General features: G+C 35.7%; 1 protein-coding gene across 18 annotated transcripts in view; it reads left to right on the top strand.

Annotated features, from left to right (window-relative positions):
* RFX3 (regulatory factor X3) overlaps positions 1-20,559 on the top strand; it is a 303,201-nt gene that overhangs the window by 49,953 nt on the left and 232,689 nt on the right. For 9 of the 18 annotated variants that reach the window (XM_082404387.1, XM_082404389.1, XM_082404388.1 and 6 more), the window contains one exon: positions 8,322-8,395. The exons of 8 other annotated variants lie outside the window; for them this stretch is intronic. In XM_082404387.1, coding sequence (XP_082260513.1) covers positions 8,362-8,395 — 34 coding nt within the window. In that variant the 5' untranslated portion in view covers positions 8,322-8,361. Of the gene's footprint in view, positions 1-8,321; positions 8,396-10,598; positions 10,701-20,559 lie in introns of all 18 variants that reach the window. One more of the 18 variants, XM_082404379.1, reaches the window with a different exon arrangement.

A 20,559-nucleotide genomic window follows, 5' to 3' on the forward strand; every position in this document is an offset into this window, starting at 1 on the left:
TGCAAAAGTGTTAATGTGAATGATTATGGGTTGCTGCCCCAGATCCATCTGCAGTGTTGTGTATGGTATTGCTTTCTAAAATTAAAAAAATTCTGAGTCATGTGACATATCTGAGCCAGTGGCTTCCAGTAGGGGGTTGTGAATCTGTTTCATTATTCCATTTTATAGATGAGAAGACTATGCTAGAAGAAAGTAAATTACCAAGGTTTGAATGGTATATTAAGATGTTAAGTAAATTATTCAGGTAATGCATAGTAAAGCCAAATTTAAACCCAGCAGTCTTATACCAGAGCCCATACTCTTAAACTACAAGGCTGTTTGGCCACCCAGTTGCCAAGGCAAGATTGAGCTTAGTTGGCACCAGTATTCATGTCTTGAGTTGACATAATTACTAATCTTTACTAATATAAGGAGGCATATACCTAAATATCTGTAATGGAAGATAATCTCCTTATAATTTGTATGTGAGTATGGACTATTAAGCTTTTCTACATATTTGGGTATAGATATGTCTGATCATAGATTTCCCCTAGGTATATTGGAGCCCAGCCACAAAGGCTTGTCTCAGGTTGAGATAGAAAACTGTCTAGTTTCTCCATTGTCCATCCTCATTATTTTATATTATCTATATCTCACTAAGTGCTAGAAATTGTTGTTTTGACTTTTTTCAACAAATTATTAATGCCTCTATGTTGTAAGCTAGAAATACAACGTTGAACAAGAAAATCATGGTCCCTTTCTCAGCAGGGGACACTTGTCATTGTGGATGGGACAGTTCTTGGTGGGTTATCCTATGTTGTAGCATGTTTTAGCGACTGTGGACCAAAATGGCATTAGAACCACTTCCCCTCCCCAATCACTGTGACACCAGAATGACCCCAAAGGTTTCCAAAGTCATCAGGTAAGGGATGGTGGGATGGTGTAGTGGTTTATCTTGATGTTATTCATACTCAACCTTGAGGATAGTAGCTGCCCACTTGTCCATGCACTATCCAAGTTGAATAATTGATTTTAAGCATTTCTTTTTCTAGAATACTGGCTTCTTGCAAATAAATAGAGCTGAGAGAGCTACAAAGCAAATAACTAAACTGATTACACTCCGGGTACAATGGCTAAACTGAAAAGCAAGATTAGTTGTGGATAATCTTACCAATGGCTAATTGAGAATTCTCCTTATACTGTAAATAACGAGCGTAAGTTAATAAACTCCCAAGTTAACATACCAAGATGGTGCTATGTTTTTTTAAGCTATAGAATCTAAGTCTCTAGGACTTTATATATGCAAATTATTTCTTAAAGACATACAGCACATTTATGCTAAGTATATTTTGTAGCACAAACATTTCTGCTTTGCTTTTATTTTTTTAAGAGAAATTTTTAACAAAATTACAAATTTAAATAATTTGTAAATAGAAACAACTGTGAAGGATTTATGACTTGAATTTGTCATTTGAAAGAGGAATAAAAATAAATTTTCATTCAGTGTCCATATTAACTGCCTTTTAATCAGTATTTTATATTAAAAGTAATAACATTTGGAAGTTTACAGAGCCTCAGGCTTATGACAGTTGACATTTAAATGACAATAATTTTATTGTATTATGATTACAAAAATTATTTATATGCTATAAAACATTCAGAAAATCCAGAAAGGTACAAAGAAGGGAGTAAAAAAAATATCATTCTGCTCAAAGCTTACTACACATCTGCTCACAAGATTATTATTATCATCTTCTGAGAATTTCTCTCAGTGAGTATGTATGTGCTCACTCTGGCATTCTTGGGTGTGCTTCTCTCCACATATGTGCACGCTCCCTCTCCCTTACAAACACAAAAATACATGCACTTTCTCTTAAAAGTTGGGTCATCCAATTTGTTTTTTAAGTTTGACACTCATATCTTTTCATGATAGTAAATAACATTTTATGCATTCTTATTGGCATATCTACTTAAGCAGCTCTCTAGCTAGACATTTAGGTGGTATCCTGTATTTTGGGTTTATGATTAATTATTGTATGTACACCTTGTGCATCATCCAATTATTTTCTTCATATGAGTTTTTAGGAATAGAATTGCTGGGTAGAAGGCTGGGTACATGTTCAGTGTTTTTATCAAACACCAAATTGCTGTCTAGACAGGTCATACCATTTCATACTTCCAACACTAACACTTTAATGTTTTGTTTCTTTGCATGCTCTCTGATACTAGGTGTGATCAGTCTTTGTAATTTTTTTTTGTATTTTTGCCAGTCTGATAGTTGAAAAAAATCTCACTCATATTTGCTTTTCTTTGATAACTAATGGCATATTTTTTTAAAGTATATTAGCCATTTGTATTTCTTTTGCTGATTGTCCACTTATATCGTTAGCACACTTTCCTATTGGGTAGTGTCTTCTCTTCCTCCTCCTTCCTTCTTTTAAATTTCGAGATTTCTTCATAATATAAGGATGTGAACTTTTATTTGTGATTCGTACTCTACGTATTTTGCCATTTAAAGATATTTGCTATTTTTCTCTTTTTGGTTTTGTTTTAGAAATATTTTACTATGTAAATGTATACCTTTTTTTTTCAATTGGTATTCTTACATTATAATTAGACCGTTATAACTCATGATTCAGTAGATGGATTAAAGATTAGATATTTTAAAAAATGAAGGTACTTTTCTGATTGGAAACCATTTTGCAGATGAGGAAGATGATGAATTGCTCATGTTAATTAGATATGTTTGCTGTAATTCCAGTTTCAGCTGCATATAAAAAAAGAATTGTGAGAGAGATATTTTGATGTAGTTAGTTGTAGTTACTTTAAAGCCAGATAGTCCTGGCTTTGTTTATTTTTCTTTAATTTAGATGACAAATACTTATCAAGCACCTATTATACATTAAACATTCAAAATGGATTTTCCACTTATTAGCTGAGTGACTGTTGGCAAGTTACTCTAAGTAGTCAGTTTCTTGACTCAGTTTATTTATTTGTAAAAGAGGGATAATAACTACTTTGTTGAGTTATTGTAAGGGTTAGTTATAGTTTAGTTGAAGTATTTAGCAGCACCTGACATATAATTAGACAACAATAAATCATTAGTATTATTGTTTTTATTCTTTATAGTAACAATACATAATTTTAGCCCATTACTATATATAATACCATTGCTGTGGTAGTAATTTAGCATATGAGGTAATTAACTATGATTATTATAATTTTATTAATAGAGAGAATGGAGCCTAGCTAGACTGACTATACTTAGGATCCTGTCAGATAAATATTACTTCCTTATATTTGTATAGCAGTTTCGTTTTCAGAGCTCTTTCTCATTTCTTGTTTTATTTGCTCTGTACAGTCTTCCAGTAAGAAAAGCAGGGCCTGTATAATTTTCCATTTTGCAATTGAGGAGCTGAGGCTTGTAGAGAATGACAGACTTGTCCAAGGTCATATGGCTTATAAGTGGTTAATCAGGTTCATTTCCTTCCACCTATAGTTAAGATTCTCACTGAACCTAGATTGACCTTCAGTATGGGAAAGAACAGAGAATAGAATCTGACTATAATTGACGAGTCTTCATTTAACTTTAGCCATTTTATAGTTTCTTGTGTTTGCTCCCGTTCCAGTCATCTGAATATTGGCTTTAATGTTTTAGTAGTCTATTATGTTGATGGTGGTTACAATGAACCACATCTCTGGGTATTCACACGCTTGTGAAGTCTCTTTCCTTTCAATGTGGACTGGGCCTGTAGCTTATTTTAACAAACAGAATGCAACAGAATTAGAGCTGTCTGAAGTCTGGGCATAAGCCTTAAGAAAGCCAGGTAGCTTTTGCTTTTATGTTTCTGGGAGACCTGAACCATTATGTCAGAAATCTGGCTACCTTCCTAGAGAGACCATGTGGAAATGAGGCCACATGGAGACAGGGAGAGGGAGAGAGGAAGAGAGGGAGAGAGAGGGGGAGAAAGGGAGAGAGAGAGAGAGGCTCTGAGGGAACATGGAGACAGAAGACCTGTCACCCTAATCCTAGTATTCTAGCTGAGCCCAGTTCCTACCTGCCAGCTGAAAGCAATTGTGTGAGTGACCACCAGCAAGACGAGCAGAAGAACTAGCTGAGCCAGCCCAGGTTGCAGAATTATGAGCAAAAAACATAGTTTTTGTTTTTGTTTTTTTGAGCAATAAGTTTTGTAGTGGTTTGTTACACAGTAATAGAAAAGCCAGAGAAGCATGACAGTGTACTTGAAAATAAAAGTCTTGCTAAACGGTGTTTCCCTTTCTTGGCCTATTTTGACAGTTTTGGTCTTTTTCTGGTTTGCTAATGTCAGGCAGTGTTGAAGAGAGAGAATAGTAATGAATAATTTTTCCTTTCCAGAAGCTCATCTTACTGAACCTTTAAGTACACAGGTTTGGCTGATACTTGGGTAAACCTGAGGTAAACCCAGTCTCTCTGTGCTGAGTCTCTTCAGAGAAATCTCAGGAGATTGGGCTGCTTCCTATTTTCAGGTCTCTGATTCTTCTTCTATGTTGAATTTCCTGCTCCCAGTCTTTTGTGACTCTCTTTATCCCTGTCAGAGTTGAATTGGATTTGGCCTAGGTTAGCCAGCTAAGAAAAGATGGCGTAGTCTTTCTTCCTCTCTTGAACTTGTTCCTGTTGTCCACAAAGACTTGGGAGGCCTTTTGGGGCTGAGAGTAAAACTAAGACATGGACTCACCTCAGTTTCTGATCATTTATTTACATATTACTTAACAGGAAAGATATGCTGCAGTGAAACATTACTTGTGCATGCAGTTTATCTTTTCCCTCTTGTAGACCAATTTCTTCCTATTTAACTATAAATACTGCATATTTTATTTTCCCATATAATTAAAATTATAAAATTATAAAAATAAAAAAATTGCAAAATGTTTTGTAAGTTTCTGCCAGAGATGAGAACCAGTGAACTAAACGCTTATAAGAATAATTTTTTAAAAACAATTTTGTTGTTGTTAAAAATGCTTTTTTGTTTTAAAAAAAATACATGAAGATAGATTTAAAATATTACAAAGCTTGATTGGCTTCCAAATCGCTGGAGTGAGGGCCTCAGTGTACTCCCTCTCCCTCTAACACAACAAAAATGCAAAACAACTAAAATCAACCATTTCAGAATTCTGGCAATTGATCAAAGCCAGAGAATGAACTGAAAATTGTCTATCCAAGAGAAGACTACTGAACCTTGAGATGACAGTGGCATCTAACTTGTGCCCACTCCCATTCTCCCTCCTTCCCCAGCTTGTGGTATAGCAGAAACTGGCAGCATTGCAGACAGTGGAGAGATCTGACCACTTTTGGAGATCCATGAAAAGCACCATCCCTAGATCACAGTTAATATTTTGTCTGAATTTGTATCTCCCTGGGAAAACTCAGTTCTCAGAGAGTGATTGGCTATTGATTTGACTTAGAGCTCAGCTCAGCTGGGGGAAGAAAATGCCTACCCCCTGGGCTTTACTGAAACAATAGCAACTGTTGGCAACATCTCCACTGTTTAAGGCTGTGATTTCAGGTGGGGCAAACAAGAGCCTGGCCAGGAATGTAGAAGGAAATCCTGGAGGATTAGCCAACCATAGGGAACTTTGAAAAGCTCCAGCATATTTGTAGATATCTAAAAGATTGCAGATGTGCAAGGCTGTGCATATGCCCAGGAAAGACCTGGGAAAGGAGAGGATCCACCTCTGGCTGACCTTGAGGCTCTGTGCAAGAAGGAAGTGAAAGCTAGGGCTGTCTTACAAGCTACCAGAAGTTTGAAGGTGTGGCTTCTCATGAAGGTTCCTTTGGCTTTGGCAAAGGGTGGAAGATATACAGGCAAGGCATTTAAGGAAATCTTCTGACCAGTCACTGGTTGACCACTAAATTATACTGATCCAGGAAGCCAGGCTTAAAAACAAAAACTTAGAAGAATACTCAGTGGCCACATAATACAGAGACTACAGAATTAGTTCATGAAAGTGCTAAACAAATAAGCAGCACCAAGAAAAAGAAGAGAACTAGCGAGAAAAAATCTTAATGGGTCAGTGTAGAAGATTCTGCTACCAGAATTGTTAAAATACATAATCTAGATAGCTTGATAACTATCTAGTTAAATAGATAGTTTCAGATATCCAAATAGATATCTAAAACTATCCAAAATGTCTAGTTTTCAACACAAAAATTATGAGAAATAGAAAAGTATGCTACGTACATGGGAAAAAAGTGAAAAACTAGCTAACAGGAAAGTGTCCCTGTGGGCCTAGATTTGGACTTAATAGACAAAGACTTTAAGTCAGCTGTTGTAAATATGTTTAAAGAACTAAATGAAACCATGTCTAAAGAATTAAAGGAAAGTGTGAAATTGATATCTTACCAAAGAGAATATCAATAAGCATAGAAATTATTTTAAAAGAACCATATAGAAATTTTGGAGTTTAAAAGTATGATAACTAAGTGAAAAATTTACCAGAGGGGCTCGATAACTGATATGAGTTGGTAGAAGAAAATATTAGTCAACTTGAATGTAACTCAATAGAGATTATCCAGTGTGAGGAGTAGAAAGATAATGAAAATGAACAGAGCTTCAAGAGACCTATGGGACACCTCAAGTGTACCAACACACACATAATGGGATAATGGGAGTCCCAGAAGAAGAGCAAAAAAAAAAAAAAAAAAAAAAGCAGAAAGAATGTTAAAAGAAATGACAGAAAACTTCCCAAACTTGCTGAAAAAATACTAATTGACACATTAAAGAAACTTAGTGTACTCCAAGTAGAATAAACCCATCATAGTCAAATCATAGTCGAATTTAGACATCATAGTTAAATTTACGAAAGTGAAAGACAAAGAAATCTTGAAAACATGCAGAGAAAAATAAGATCAATAGCTGACTTCTTCTCAGAAACCACGGACGCTGGAAGACATTTTCAAAGTTGAAGGAAAAAAGCTGTCAACCAGGAATTCTGTATCTAGCTAAAATCTCCTTCAAAGATGAAGGAGAAATTGACACTTACAAATAAACAAAAACTGAGAGTCTGTCACTAGCAAATGTGCCCTATAAGAAGTATTAAAGGGAGTCCTTCAAGTTGAAACAAGAAGACACTAGGCAGTAAACTTAAATCCACATGAAATAAAGAGCAGTGGTAAAGTTAACTACATAGGTATTATGAAAGACATAATATAAAAATACATATAGATGCATTTTTCTTTGTAACTTCTCATGTTTTAAAAGACAACTGCATAAAGCAATAATAATAAAACTGTTGATGGGTTTATAACACATAGAGATGTAGTTTGACAATAATAATAAAAAGGAAGGCAAGGGAACAGAGGCATATTGGAGGAAAGTTTTAAATTATTATTGAAATTAGGTTAGTATAAATCCAGACTAGAATGTTTTAAATTAAAATGCTAATTGTAATTTCCAGAGCAGCCACTAAGAAAACAAGTCAAAAAATTATAGTGAAAGAAACAACAAGGGAATGAAAAAGATACACTAGAAAATATCTACTTAACACAAAAGAAGGCAGGAAATGAGAAAAAAAAAGATATTACAGAGCTCAAATATACCCTTAAAGAGTAGAAGTTACAATGTGTAATTTCCATGTAAAATAATATGTTTATATAATCTTTAAGGAATGTTACCGGTAGAGAAAATTGGTCAATGGATCCTCTTTGGGGCTTAATTTTTTGATACGATTGGATACTTATCAATAAATATGGTATAAGAAAAATGCACCAAAGTGAGGTCAACGTGAAAAGATTCCATTAACCCTGGGTTCTTAAAATGTAGCTTTGTTTCCCTGGAAATGAAACAGTAATGTATGGAAATGAGAGATTCTCTTTATTTTGTTTCTGAAAGTTTGGGTATGGAAAATTTAGTTCTTCCCCTTCCTCTAAATATGGAAAAGAAACGATGAGAAAAATGCTTTGGAGGAGAGAGGAGATCATGGGAAAAAGGCATCTGGAGATAAATGCACATAGGAGAGGGTTGTCAAAAAGAAAAATGTTCTGGACAGAATATTTCAGAAGTCTTGAGAGGTATTTCTGCCTGCATTTTCCATATATTGTTGATTCTGTTCTCCATGGGTGCCCAGCCCAAATGCATATGTGATCTCATAACAAGGATTGTTCATTGTTCAAGCAGCCACACTTACAATGTCTTACATATGCCTTCAGAAAATAAAACCCATGTTTAGCTTTATAGTGTGAAGAAAGTTTAATTATATCAAACAATACATGTAATCTCCTTATTATAGGAAAAGTGATTAAATTGAATTTTCTTATTACTGATTTAAACTATCATTTAAAAATGCAATTCTCAATCTGTTTTCAGTCCCAGCACAGTTGAAGAATGTAGCACAGTTGCATCAGTAATGATGGCTCACTCAACGGGGAGCGTCTCTCTGGGTGAGAATAAGTAATATTTTAAAAGTCCTCCAAGTAGTTCTGATATGGTGTACCTCCTTTCCATTATAAGTAACAAATTTAAATCATAGAGTCCTAGAATTTTATAGAAATTAGTGTTATTAAGAGATTATGATGATTAAAATTGAATCTAGTAAGATTATTTTGTTTTTTAAGCAAGTTACAGTGAACCTTTTTAGTACTTTTTCTATAAGCTTACCAAAGTTTTCAAGACATTTTTATTCCTATGTTTTTTTCTCTAACCAGATTAACCATTTTTAACTGTACAGTGCAACACGTTAACTATATGCCCATTGTTGTGCAACAGAACTCTAGAACTTTTTCAGCTTGCAAAACTGAAACTTTATACCTGTGAAGAATAATTCTCCTTTCTCCCCTCCCCTCAGCCTCTGGTAACCACCATTCCACTTTCTAGGACTTTTACTATTTTAGATATCTCGTAAACGTAGAATCAAGCAGTGTTTGTGTTTTTGTGACTGTCTTATTTCGCTTAGCATAATGTCGTCAAGGTTTATCCATGTTGTAGAATATGACAGGACTGCCTTGTTTTTTAAGGCTGACTAATGTTCCATTGTACAGGCATACCTCATTTTATTGTGCTTTGCTTTATTGTGCTTCTCAGATATTGCTTTTTTTTTTTAACAAATTTGAAGGTTTGTGGCAACCCTGCATTAAACAAGTCTGTCGGTGCCATTTTTCCAACAGTATTTGCTCACTTCCTGTCTTTGCATCACATTTTGGTAATTCTCCCAATATTTCAAGCTTTTTCATTATTATTATATTTGTTACGGTGACTTATTTTCCTATTGCAAAAGGTTATGACTTGCTGAAGACTCAGATGATGGTTACCATTTTTTAGCAATGAAGTTTTTAATTGAGGTTTATGCATTTTTTTAGACATAATACTATTGCACAGTTAATAGACTGTAGTATACTGTAAATGTAACTTTTATATGCATTGGAAAACCAAAAATTCATGTGACTCACTTTGTTGCAATATTCAATTTATTAAGGTGGTCTGGAACCAAACCCTCAATACCTCCCAGGTATACCATTTATCCATTTATTTATTTATTTAAAATTTATTTTATTGAAGTATAGTTTTTTTCAGTTCTTTTTTATTGAAGTATAGTTGATTTATAATGTGTTAATTTCTGCTGTACAGCAAAGCGATTCAGTTATACATATATATTCTTTTTCATATTCCTTTCTATTATGGTTTATTACAAGATACTGAGTATAGTTCTCTGTACTATACAGTAGGACCTTATTGTTTATTCATTCTATATATAATAGTTTGCATCTGCTAATCCCAAACTCCCAATCCATCCTATCCATTTATTTATTGATGGGCATTTAGGTTGCTTCCACTTCTTGGCTATTTTGAATAATGCTATATTGAACATGGGTGTACAAATATCTCTTCAAGATCCTGTTTTCAATTCTTTTGGATATATACCCAGAAGTGGGATTGCTGGATCATTTGGTAATTCTATTTTTAATTTTTTGAGCAACCTCCATACTACTCTTCGTAACAACTGTATCATTTTACATTTCCACCAGCAGTGGACAAAGGTTCCAATTTCCCTGCATCCTCACCGACACTTGTTATTTTATGTTTTTTGTTTTGTTTTATAGTGGCCACCCTAACCACTTCTAGGTTATGTTAGGTCTTTATTTACTCCTAAATCACTTTCTAAAGAAACAGAATAGCTACTTTAGGAGATTCCCTATAATTATTACAAATCTTCACACTGCTCCCTGATCTCAAATACTAGAATACTAATTGGGGCTAGTGTTTTAAACATATTAGATTGAATGTGTAAAACTGGACATTTGAATTCCTTCATACTTTACCAGATATGATCCTCTTTACTTTTGGAATTCATATGATACTACGTTAGACATCACCACCTTATAAGGCAACGATAAAATGCTTTTGTCACTACCTGTAGTTTCTAAAATGGTAAGCGTGCTTTAATGGCATCATCCATAGTGGTGATTGCTGTCACTGGGTGGCTTGCCTGCTCTTGTTTCCAAGCAGTCCATAAATGCCGTATCTTCGGATGCGTTTCTTCAGTGTCTACCTAATGTGCTTCTCTGACACTCTCTGAACATGGTTTTCTCCATTTCACTTACCCTGTTGCATCTGCATGTGAATCTTTCTGTCATCCATTCTCCACAGATTTCTTGCCTAAGTGGGGTTGTGTTGCCAAAAACTTTGCTTCAGTGACGGTAGACCAGCTCTCCTCCAGTGCCCTATATTTGATGAGCTAGCCATTTAATAGTAAGTACAGCTTATGGATGATGCTTATGATCATATTCAAAGCAGAAGATATAATGCTCATAATCCATCTAGTCCTCACAGCTGAATAAATGTGGGCATTTTCTATTTTGTGGACATGTGGATTGATTGGGAGCTCAGCGTTGTTTCTAACTTGTCTTTGACTCTTCCAAATATTATCCTTCAGTGTTATAAGTTTGGGGGAAAAAAAGCCACTTTGAATTTGGGGGCAGATCTGTATTCAAGTCTTGACTCTGCCGCTTGGTTGACTACCTTAAGATATGTTTCTTATCCTCTCCGACTCAGAAATCTCATACGTAAATTGCAGATAGTGATACGTAAACTTTTATTTTAAATGCTTCATTGATACAGTAAGCTTGTGTTTTTAGGAAGTTTTTTAACCAATTCTATCACGTTAGAATTTTCCTCTTACAAATAGTGAAGGTGAAGGGATTTTTAGACTGGTAATACTTTTATAACCCGTATCTGACAGGAGATCTCTTCTGATGAGTTTGGTTCTCATAGTTTGTCCATTAATTGAAAAAAGTCAGTTAATAACAGATCATAAAAGATGATGCATACATCCCACTAACATTTTAATTCAAAGCATATAAACAGACTGTCTTTTGTTTAGGGCCAAGGCCTTTCCTTATAGTATGAGTTTGCTGACTGGAGCAACAAGTCTTTCTTAAATCTATATTTATAACAAATCATTTCCAGTTTACATTTTGTTTCTCTAGATTAAAACTATAGAGAATTGAAAAGCAGTGGTTCTCAAAGTGTGGTTCCCAGACCAGCAGCATCAGTATCACATAGGAGTTTCTTAGCATGCAAATTCTTTGGTTTCACCCCAAACCTACTGAATCAAGCTAAGAAGGTGGGGCTCTGCAATCTGTTTTCACAAGGCCTCCATGCTAAAGTTTGACAGCCACTATTCTATATTTTATGATTTCCACCAGTTTTTATATTTCTCTTACCCTTGCCTATGTCAACAGCACTGTTCTGTAGTGACTTGCCTTTATCAAGTCTTTCAAAGCTTTTGACTTAGTTTTTAAAGATACATTAGCTTTTGTTTTTGCTTTCATTGTTTATCTAATATGTAATTAAATTTGTTAATTACAGTAACAATGAAACTCCCCTAATCAGCAAATACTACTGATTTGAGGAGAAGATATACTCAGCATTAGGGAGCAGAAGTGAGGGGCACACCAGAGAGTAGTCCACATGCCGTGAGTTTTCAGCACACCACGGGCATCTGTCCGTATGGTTGCAGAGGAAGTGGAGAGTGTGGGTTCAATTAGCAAGTTGGGTAAATGAGGTTGGTCAAGAGAGCTTCTCATATTTATTTTTCTGTGTAAGCTTACAAATTTCTCTGATCCTTACCTTTATAGCCCTTAATTCAGTACTTCTGTGTTAGACTTCTGTCTGTTGATCTGTAAGTAGTCTTCTTGCTTAGAACCTGGAGTTTGAAATGTGTTTTTGATACCTCATAAATCTCTTAGGTTGATGTGGAGAAAGCAGAGAACCCACCCAGCAGCTCAAATGGAAGATGTGTACCTATTTTCATTGACACTGAGCAGGAAACTGCATAGCAGCTAATACTTGAAGTAGAAAACAGATAGAAATGTTGTTTCCTAGCCTGAGACTGTAACTTTTGCTCCAGTTTTTAGTGCCTACTTTGATTTGGGAGAAAGCAGTCATGTGTGGGGATAGTTCAATTCAATACATCACGATGGCCATTCCTGCCGAAGTGCAGGTGAAATATTTGCCCACCACTGAGATACAAAAGGGGTTATGTAAGTCAGTCTGGAATCTGGCCTGCTGAACTGAAAACAGTGCCGTTTGGCAACATTCTGGATGGCGTTTTGATTGAGTGGCTTTTCTAACTGTATGTTTTAATTATTTTTATATTTTTAGCCACATTGCTGATTTCACAAAGAGAAAGGGGGTAAATAGCCTGTCTGTATCACCTCTGGATCGTATTGTTGCTGCAATAGTTGGGTCATAGTACTGCTATGAAACATGATTAGAAAGCTACCTAATACAAAGCAAATAACTATCATATAACAATATCAGGGTACTGTGACAGTGGTCCAGTAAAACAGCAGTACTAGTCCCACTGAAGTTGAGATGCAGATTTGATATTTGTTTAGTATTCATTCTTGAGTGACACAGTGACCCAGTCATTCCACTAACAAAACAATTGCTGCTATAAATCTGGTTAAAAAGAGAAGTGACTGTTGCTTAAGATAGACTGAAGTTTTGTTAAAGATAGGCTCTAAATCCACATATTTTATGTGCGTAGCATAAATTGTGAGTCTCTATTTAAATTCCACTTTGTTGTCTGGAGAAGGGTTTAATAAAAGCAATGAAACTTTAGTTTCATGCCAAACTAAAGTAAAAGGAGAACAAAAATTAACAGATAATAATTATCGAATAAGTTTTGAATGGTAACTGTAGACTAATGATGTAGAACTGTTACATCATTTTATTGTTACAAATATTCCTCTAGAATGTTATTATCTAAGTTTTATAAATGGGTAAAATGGATTAAGAAAACTGGTGCCTTGCCCAAGGCCATGAGCTAGGATTTGAACTGTGGCAAAGCCCAAGCTTTTAAGTACTACTTTACACCTTAATATCCGGTGCTTTAATATTCCTGACCTGCTTTCAAAAACTTCTCTCTTCCTGTCAATTCCAGAGATAACATTCAATAACTTGACAACAGTGACCTTTCTAAACAAATATAGAGTGTTACAGAACTAGGTGGCCCAAGATTATATTTTATTTTTCTGGCTCAAAATAAATTCCCTGCTCTTGGAATGATAAAGTCCAAAAAAGACCCTTCTGTGTCCCAGGACTTCATCAGGCCACATGGCCAGCTAGTGCCCTTTTTCATGAGCCAGTCACGAATACAGAGCCTTATGTCTTTATACTGTAATTTAGATTAGGGCCTAATGAAAGGGCAAGAAGCTGCTTTACTAAATGAGATCATTCTGGCCTTCCTAAATGGCAGTGCATTTGGTTAGAAAGAGTCTGAGGAATTAATGACAGAAAGGCAGTACTACTGTCTGGCCTGTTAAGTGGATGTAAGCAAGGAGAAGGCTGATTCATAATTTAACAGACTCCCAAATTAGGCATCTTTTTTTCCATTGGGATTCAAGTAGGATTTTTTTCTAGTATTAGAAACCTTGTTCTTGATCAGTCAAAATCTGGGTGGAAATCTTTTTGACAGTCATAGACAGATATCTTTGGAAAATAAATTCTGTATTGGAAACATAAGTTATGTCATATGGAAGCATAAACATGATCCTTTTATGAGCTCAATTACATTTAGTAGATTTCAGATTTAGAGAGACCAGGTTACACAGGGTAGGCATAGAAATGTTTCAAAGATATATTAAAGCCAACTTGTAATTGACAGTAAAAATTACAGTGACAGTCACTGGACGTGGAGTCAGGAGGCCTGTGTTTGAGACTTTTCCGTTACTCTGAAGGATCCTAAAGCAAGTGGTTTAAATTCTCTGTGAGTCTCAGTTTTCTCATTTGTAAAATGAGGCCAGAAGAATATTACCTGCCTTGTTTCATTACAGGGTTGTTCTGAGGACCACGTGAGGGGGCATGTAACAAAGCTATGGCGATGTATAAAGTTACGGTGGCATCTAGTACATAATGGGAAGTGTCCTCAGTTGTGAGTAGGGCAGGCCTGCATTTGGAATTGCTCTATTAGTAGTTTGGTGATTTGTGCCAAGTCACCACAATCTTGAACCTTATTTCTCTCACCAGTGTACAATAATAATCCATCTCACAGAGTTGTGAGTGTTACATTAGTTGTAGATGCTATTTTTAAGTTTTTATAAAATAGTGATCAACCAGGAATTATTATCTTGAACAGATTTCAGAAAGTTAGAAAAGAAACAGCCACAGGCTTCTTATCTGTTCCCAAATATCTTAGCAATATAAATAATCCAAAGAATATTAGAATGTTAGTGCTAGAAGGACCCTCGAAGGTCACCTATCTTATCCTCCTCATTTTAAGACAAAGGATTGCCTCCTAATCATATTTTTGTCATTTCTGCTGTGTATATGTGTTTGGATAACACTGTCACCAGTATCATCAATTGTAAAGGATGGCAACCATCACTCAATCTTGATAGATACAGATTTCTAAAAATGTAAAGCCAGAGAAGAATTCTGCTTGGAGGTAGTATTGTGTTATGAAAAGAACCTGGGCTTTGTTGTCCAAAGTTACGATGGAATCTTGATCCTGTCAATTACTAGTTTGGGAACAGTGGAAAATTTACTTAATGTTTGGTGTAGCGTAGCTCCTTAACTATATTATTTCTTTACCTATCACACAGGCCATGTCTGTGTCTATACCTTAGCCATTTCCACATGTGATTCTTGGATCTGAGATGAGTTTGCTTTTTATGCTGTTAACGGTTCTTGACCTTTTTCTTCCTTGTCTCCTACAAATACAATAGTGATTCCTTCAGATGGAAGGGGGGAATTGTAGCAAATCAGAATCTTGGAACTGTGGGTTAGGTGAAGTTAGAAAAGACTTCTCCTTAAGGCTGGTTTAGGAACTTAAACATGAAGCTATTATTTTTAAAACTATAATTCTGTTAGGCCATTTGTCAAATTTTTTTCTTACGTGATTGAGTTTCAATTTATCTGTGTTGGTTTTGCTTATATTAGGGGTACATGTGTTTAAAAAATTCATTAGACAGCTAAATGGGCAGTGTTTTAATACGGAATTTTAAAATACTATTAAGTGTATTCCTGTGAGAAGACCTCTTCAAAAGAAATAACAAGAAAATAATGTTTTATCACTGAAAACTCAGTAAGAGCAAATGTAGAGAATGTTTATGTTTATAATTAAGAATAATGACCTTTGAAAACTTTTAAGAACATACTGTTAAGAGATTGCATAGTTTATATATTGATGATAATAAGCTTGGGGTTTTTTTCACTTATTAAGAGTATTCTTTTCATTCTTATTTGATATCCAGGAAATATACAAGTTGATCCTTAAATTTGGAAAAAGAAAATTCAAAACCAATTAGCTGTTCAATTCTAGATTCTAATGGACTAGATTGAAAAATGGAACATTGGTAGATAAAGACAACATTATACAACATAGAAGCTGGTGATTCAGTGTGAATTTTCTGTCATTTATCAGCATTTTAACTTTGGAACGTGTTTTTCTTTCTTTCCTTTTGTTAATTAAATAAATGGCTAAAATTTCTCCTTTGATCATCTTAATGTAATTTCATTGCAACCACTAATCTGTGGGGTTTCAGTTGAATTTTTTTAATATGAGTTTATGTAGAGAGGCTTTATATCTTTCTAAATTTTGGCTACACTAATTAGAGAATGGATATTACAAAAAATTGGCAGTCAGTTTTTTGAAATATTAAAATGAATTGGTTAAGAAAAGGGATACAAATGTTTAGTGTTACATTTTTCAGCTTGTTTTTACATTGTCCTTCAGAATGTTTAATATTTTGTAATGAGATTTCTTCTTGCAAAAAGAAAACAATCGGGCAAAAATATGAGAAATGTTTTCAGTTGTCCAAGGCTAATGTTGACTTAAATAGGTCTAGGTCTTCGTGGTTGACAGCTGCAGATAATTAGCTTTTCTTTCTTAACAAAGAAAGCAAATGGAGCTGCGAGACATTCATTGCCTTTTCTGTCATCATCATAATAATGTATGTATTTAACTTCTGCAGTTCCTTAAATTGATTTAGTGCTAAGCTGCCTACATTACATACAATAGGAGTGACAAGTGAAAGCTGCAGCACATATTTGCGTGGCAAAAGGGAGCAGTGATTGACAGCAAAGTTCCTCTCTACAAGAATTAGCAGTGTTTTGGAGCTCAGAAAGGGCCAGATACACAATTCTTAAAACTGTAGAGCAGATTCACGAAGTGAATTTTAAGAAGTGATTGCCACTTGGTATATTTGAGTGTCTCTGTTCTTGGCTCTGGGTGAGGGGCACAGACGGACAGAATCTCACCTGACTGCCGAATGTGAGGAAGTTTTTTTTAAGCATATTAGTATTTGTAATTTAAGATTGATACTTCCAAATTATAGATCAAATTGTGACTGTATTCAGTAACTGAAAATTTCCTTCAACTCTAACTGATTCACCTTATTTGAAGAAGTCAAATAATACATCTATTCAAATGAGGATTTTAAGACTGTAAATCAAGCTGTTCTTCAGTGAAAATATCCATTTTCACATGTTTCTAAAACTTGAGGGATCATTTTTGGAAAGGTAATTGTGTAACGCTTTGTGATTTCTTTTGACCAGAGAGTGGCTAAGTGTGATCATCTTTCAAAAGTACTCAAAATATCCTGCAGTTCCTTTGTTTGTTTGACAGAAGCCCAGAAGCTGTGGTTGAAAAGACAGTTGGTGATTGCTGTTGAATAATGGTCTGTGAGGAGCCTAGAATACTGGGCTTCATACAATACCATGGAAATGCTTTTTGTTTTGGTGGCAACACCTTGTATGCCTGTGGGGTGGAGGGGAGCCCTACATGTCTTTGTACATTGGCAGCCTCTACTGGCCATTGCAAAGTGTAGCATTGACCTCTGTTCTTTCCACTTCGGGTTGCATATGGTTTTATTTGAGCTCAGCTCTCACTTTTTTGTTAATCCCTTTTAAAAACTAGTTTATCTGTTGGATCTCGAGTTATAGTTATTTTAAGAGCTACTAGTCCAATATTGTTGTCTGTAAACTAATATAAAGAATGGAAATCTTTAGAATTTTGGGAGAAGTTATGAATATAACCCTGCCCTGAGAAATAACTTCCATCTAAGAAGTAAGATAGATTTTAAAATACTTTCTCAGTTGCACGCCTTTGATTAGGGATTTACTTGTTACTGGCAAATAAGTCTGATCCCCTGAAAGAAAGCCTTGACTCAGTGATAGATTTAATTAAACACATGTTCATTTGTTCTTTAGTTTTAGGTGTACCAACTATTTTAGAGGTTTACAGAAAGTGGGTGTAAACTCTTACTGGGCTTTATGATTGTAGGTACCTCTGGGGATTGGTGGAGGGTCTAGACTGTTAAGTATAGACAGTTACAAATATCTGTAAACAAAGTATCCAATTGCAGTAAACCCTGGGTTATTCTGGTTTTAGCAGTAAAGACTTAAATTTTGTCTGACCTAATATCTTTGTGTTTGGGGAATAATTTGACCACAGTAGGTGATTTCCTCAACAAAACAGATCTGTTTATTGATATTTCAGTTTTATGAGTGGCTCTACTGGTCTCCTAATTATTTATTTTTTTTGAAAGACATTCTTTATATGCTCTTTTTTTAAATTTTTATAAATTTATTTTATTTATTTATTTTTGGTTGTGTTGGGTCTTCGTTATTGCGCACAGGCATCCTCTAATTGTGGCGAGCAGGGGCTACTCTTCATTGCGGTGCACCGGCTTCTCATTGTGGTGGCTTCTCTTGTTGCGGAGCACGGGCTCTAGGCATGTGGGCTTCAGTAGTTGCAGCACACGGGCTCAGTAGTTGTGGCTCGCGGGCTCTAGAGCACAGGCTCAGTAGTAGTGGTGCACGGGCTTAGTTGCTCCGCGGCATTTGGTATCTTCCCGGACCAGGGCTCAAACCCGTGTCCCCTGCATTGGCAGGCGGATTCTCAACCACTGTGCCACCAAGGAAGCCCGCTCCTAGTTATTTTTGAGTCTCTTGGCATTTTCTTTCTTTCTTTTTTTTTTTTTTTTTAAAGATTTATTGATTGATTGATTGCTATGTTGGGTCTTCGTTTCTGTGCTAGGGCTTTCTCTAGTTGTGGCAAGTGGGGGCCACTCTTCATTGCGGTGCGCGGTCCTCTCACTATTGTGGCCTCTCTTGTTGCGGAGCACAGGCTCCAGACGCGCAGGCTCAGTAGTTGTGGCTCACGGGCCTAGTTGCTCCGTGGCATGTGGGATCTTCCCAGACCAGGGCTCGAATCCGTGTCCCCTGCATTAGCAGGCAGATTCTCAACCACTGCGCCACCAGGGAAGCCCCCTCTTGGCATTTTCAAATAAGACACCTTGTTGAACCTTTTTATATAGTCTCATAGATACTGACTTTCATTCCTATTGCTCCCACTTATTCCTGGATTATTATAGTAGAGTACTAGTTGATCTCCTTGCTTCCATCTTCTTTGCCTTCTAATTCAACTGATACATCATGGGCATATGTATTTGACTAAAATACTGCTTTTATCACATCATGCTTTAAAAAAAATGATTTAGTGTTTTCCTTAGAAAAAGAGCTCAATAGTATAGAGAACAGAGCAAGAAAGCACTGGGCTAGGAGTAGGAAGATCTCGGTTTTTTGTTTTTTTTTTTCCTCCTCGTCTCTTGCTGTAGTACCTTAAGCATAAAAATATACCTTCCTAAGCCTCTGTTTCCCCATTCTATAAAATCATTTGTTGTGAAGATTGGTTGAGATAATGTATGTGAAATTGCCATGAGCTCTGTACAACTCTATTACTTTCATTGCTACAGAGTAAAAAAACCAAATTCCTAAGACTGGAATTTCTTTCCAAACAGCTCCATGTCTGTACTGTGCCTGACATATAACAGGTACTCAATAAATGTTACTTGGGTAAATGAATCCTATCTTTCCAACCTTATCTTCTACTTCTCTCTAATCTTCCAATTCAGGTAGGTAGTCTCTACTTTCTCCATCGAAAATGTTGTTCACATAGTCACATCTGTGTCAGCCTCATGTTCACTCATCTTTTTCAAACCCATTTTTCAGGAATGATCAAGTCCCTCATACCTCATTCTAGTCCATGTTTGCTTTCTTTTCTGCCCTAGCAGTCTTCCTGTCTTTATCACTCATCACTCTATTTTGGCATATATATTATCTTGTATTATTACTAAAAGTGTCCTGTATGTATGCCTTCTCTTCCCAGTGTACTATAAGCTCCTGCAATACAGGAATGTTAGCTTTGATTTTGTAGTTACTCTTTCAGGATATTTTAACGTGACTTGTAATATATTCAAATTGATATATCAATAAGTATTGGTTTATATTGTATTTGCCAGGAGATAAAGTTTAGGACTGGCAGGATTGGCAGATTGTTAGAAGTGAGATACTAAGATGCTGGCAGACCACTGATACTCTGATTTATAGAGTAAAGACTTCAGATTGTAAGGGCTTTGGGAAGGTTCCCCTATGGGGCACATAATGACCTACATGTTATTATATTAGTTAGAGTCTTCTATTTTAATAAAGTGTCCTTTAAAATATAGATGTCTTGGGGCTTCCCTGGTGGTGCAGTGGTTGAGAATCCACCTGCCAATGCAGGGGATACGGGTTTGATCCCTGGTCCGGGAAGATCCCACATGCCGTGGAGCAACTAAGCCTGTGCCCCACAACTACTGAGCCCATGCTCTAGAGCCCGTGAGCCATAAGTACTGAGCCTGCGTGCCGCAACTACTGAAGCCCGCGCACCTAGAGCCCATGCTCTGCAACAAGAGAAGCCACCACAACTAGAGAAAGCCACGTACAGCAACGAAGACCCAACACAGCCAAAAATAAATAAATAAATTTATTTTAAAAAATATATAGATGTCTTAGTTAGTAAGCAGGTCCTCATGTACTTATATAGTTTCTTTGCAAATATAAATGAAGTGAAAAAAGGCATAGAAATCATAGGGATGATACAGTGACTGACTTTTCCACTGATAACCTTTTGGGGTTTTTTTTAGCATTTGCATTTTTACTTATTCAAATCAAACAAATTGCGTTTATTTCTTGGATAGGTAAGTTACTGTATGTCTTCAGTATATATTTGATTGCTTTTATCTTAATTGGTTTTATTGAGGCATAATTTACCTCAATA

The sequence above is a fragment of the Balaenoptera borealis genome, assembly GCF_965194805.1.
Source record: "Balaenoptera borealis genome assembly, chromosome: 8".
Lineage (NCBI taxonomy): Eukaryota > Metazoa > Chordata > Mammalia > Artiodactyla > Balaenopteridae > Balaenoptera > Balaenoptera borealis.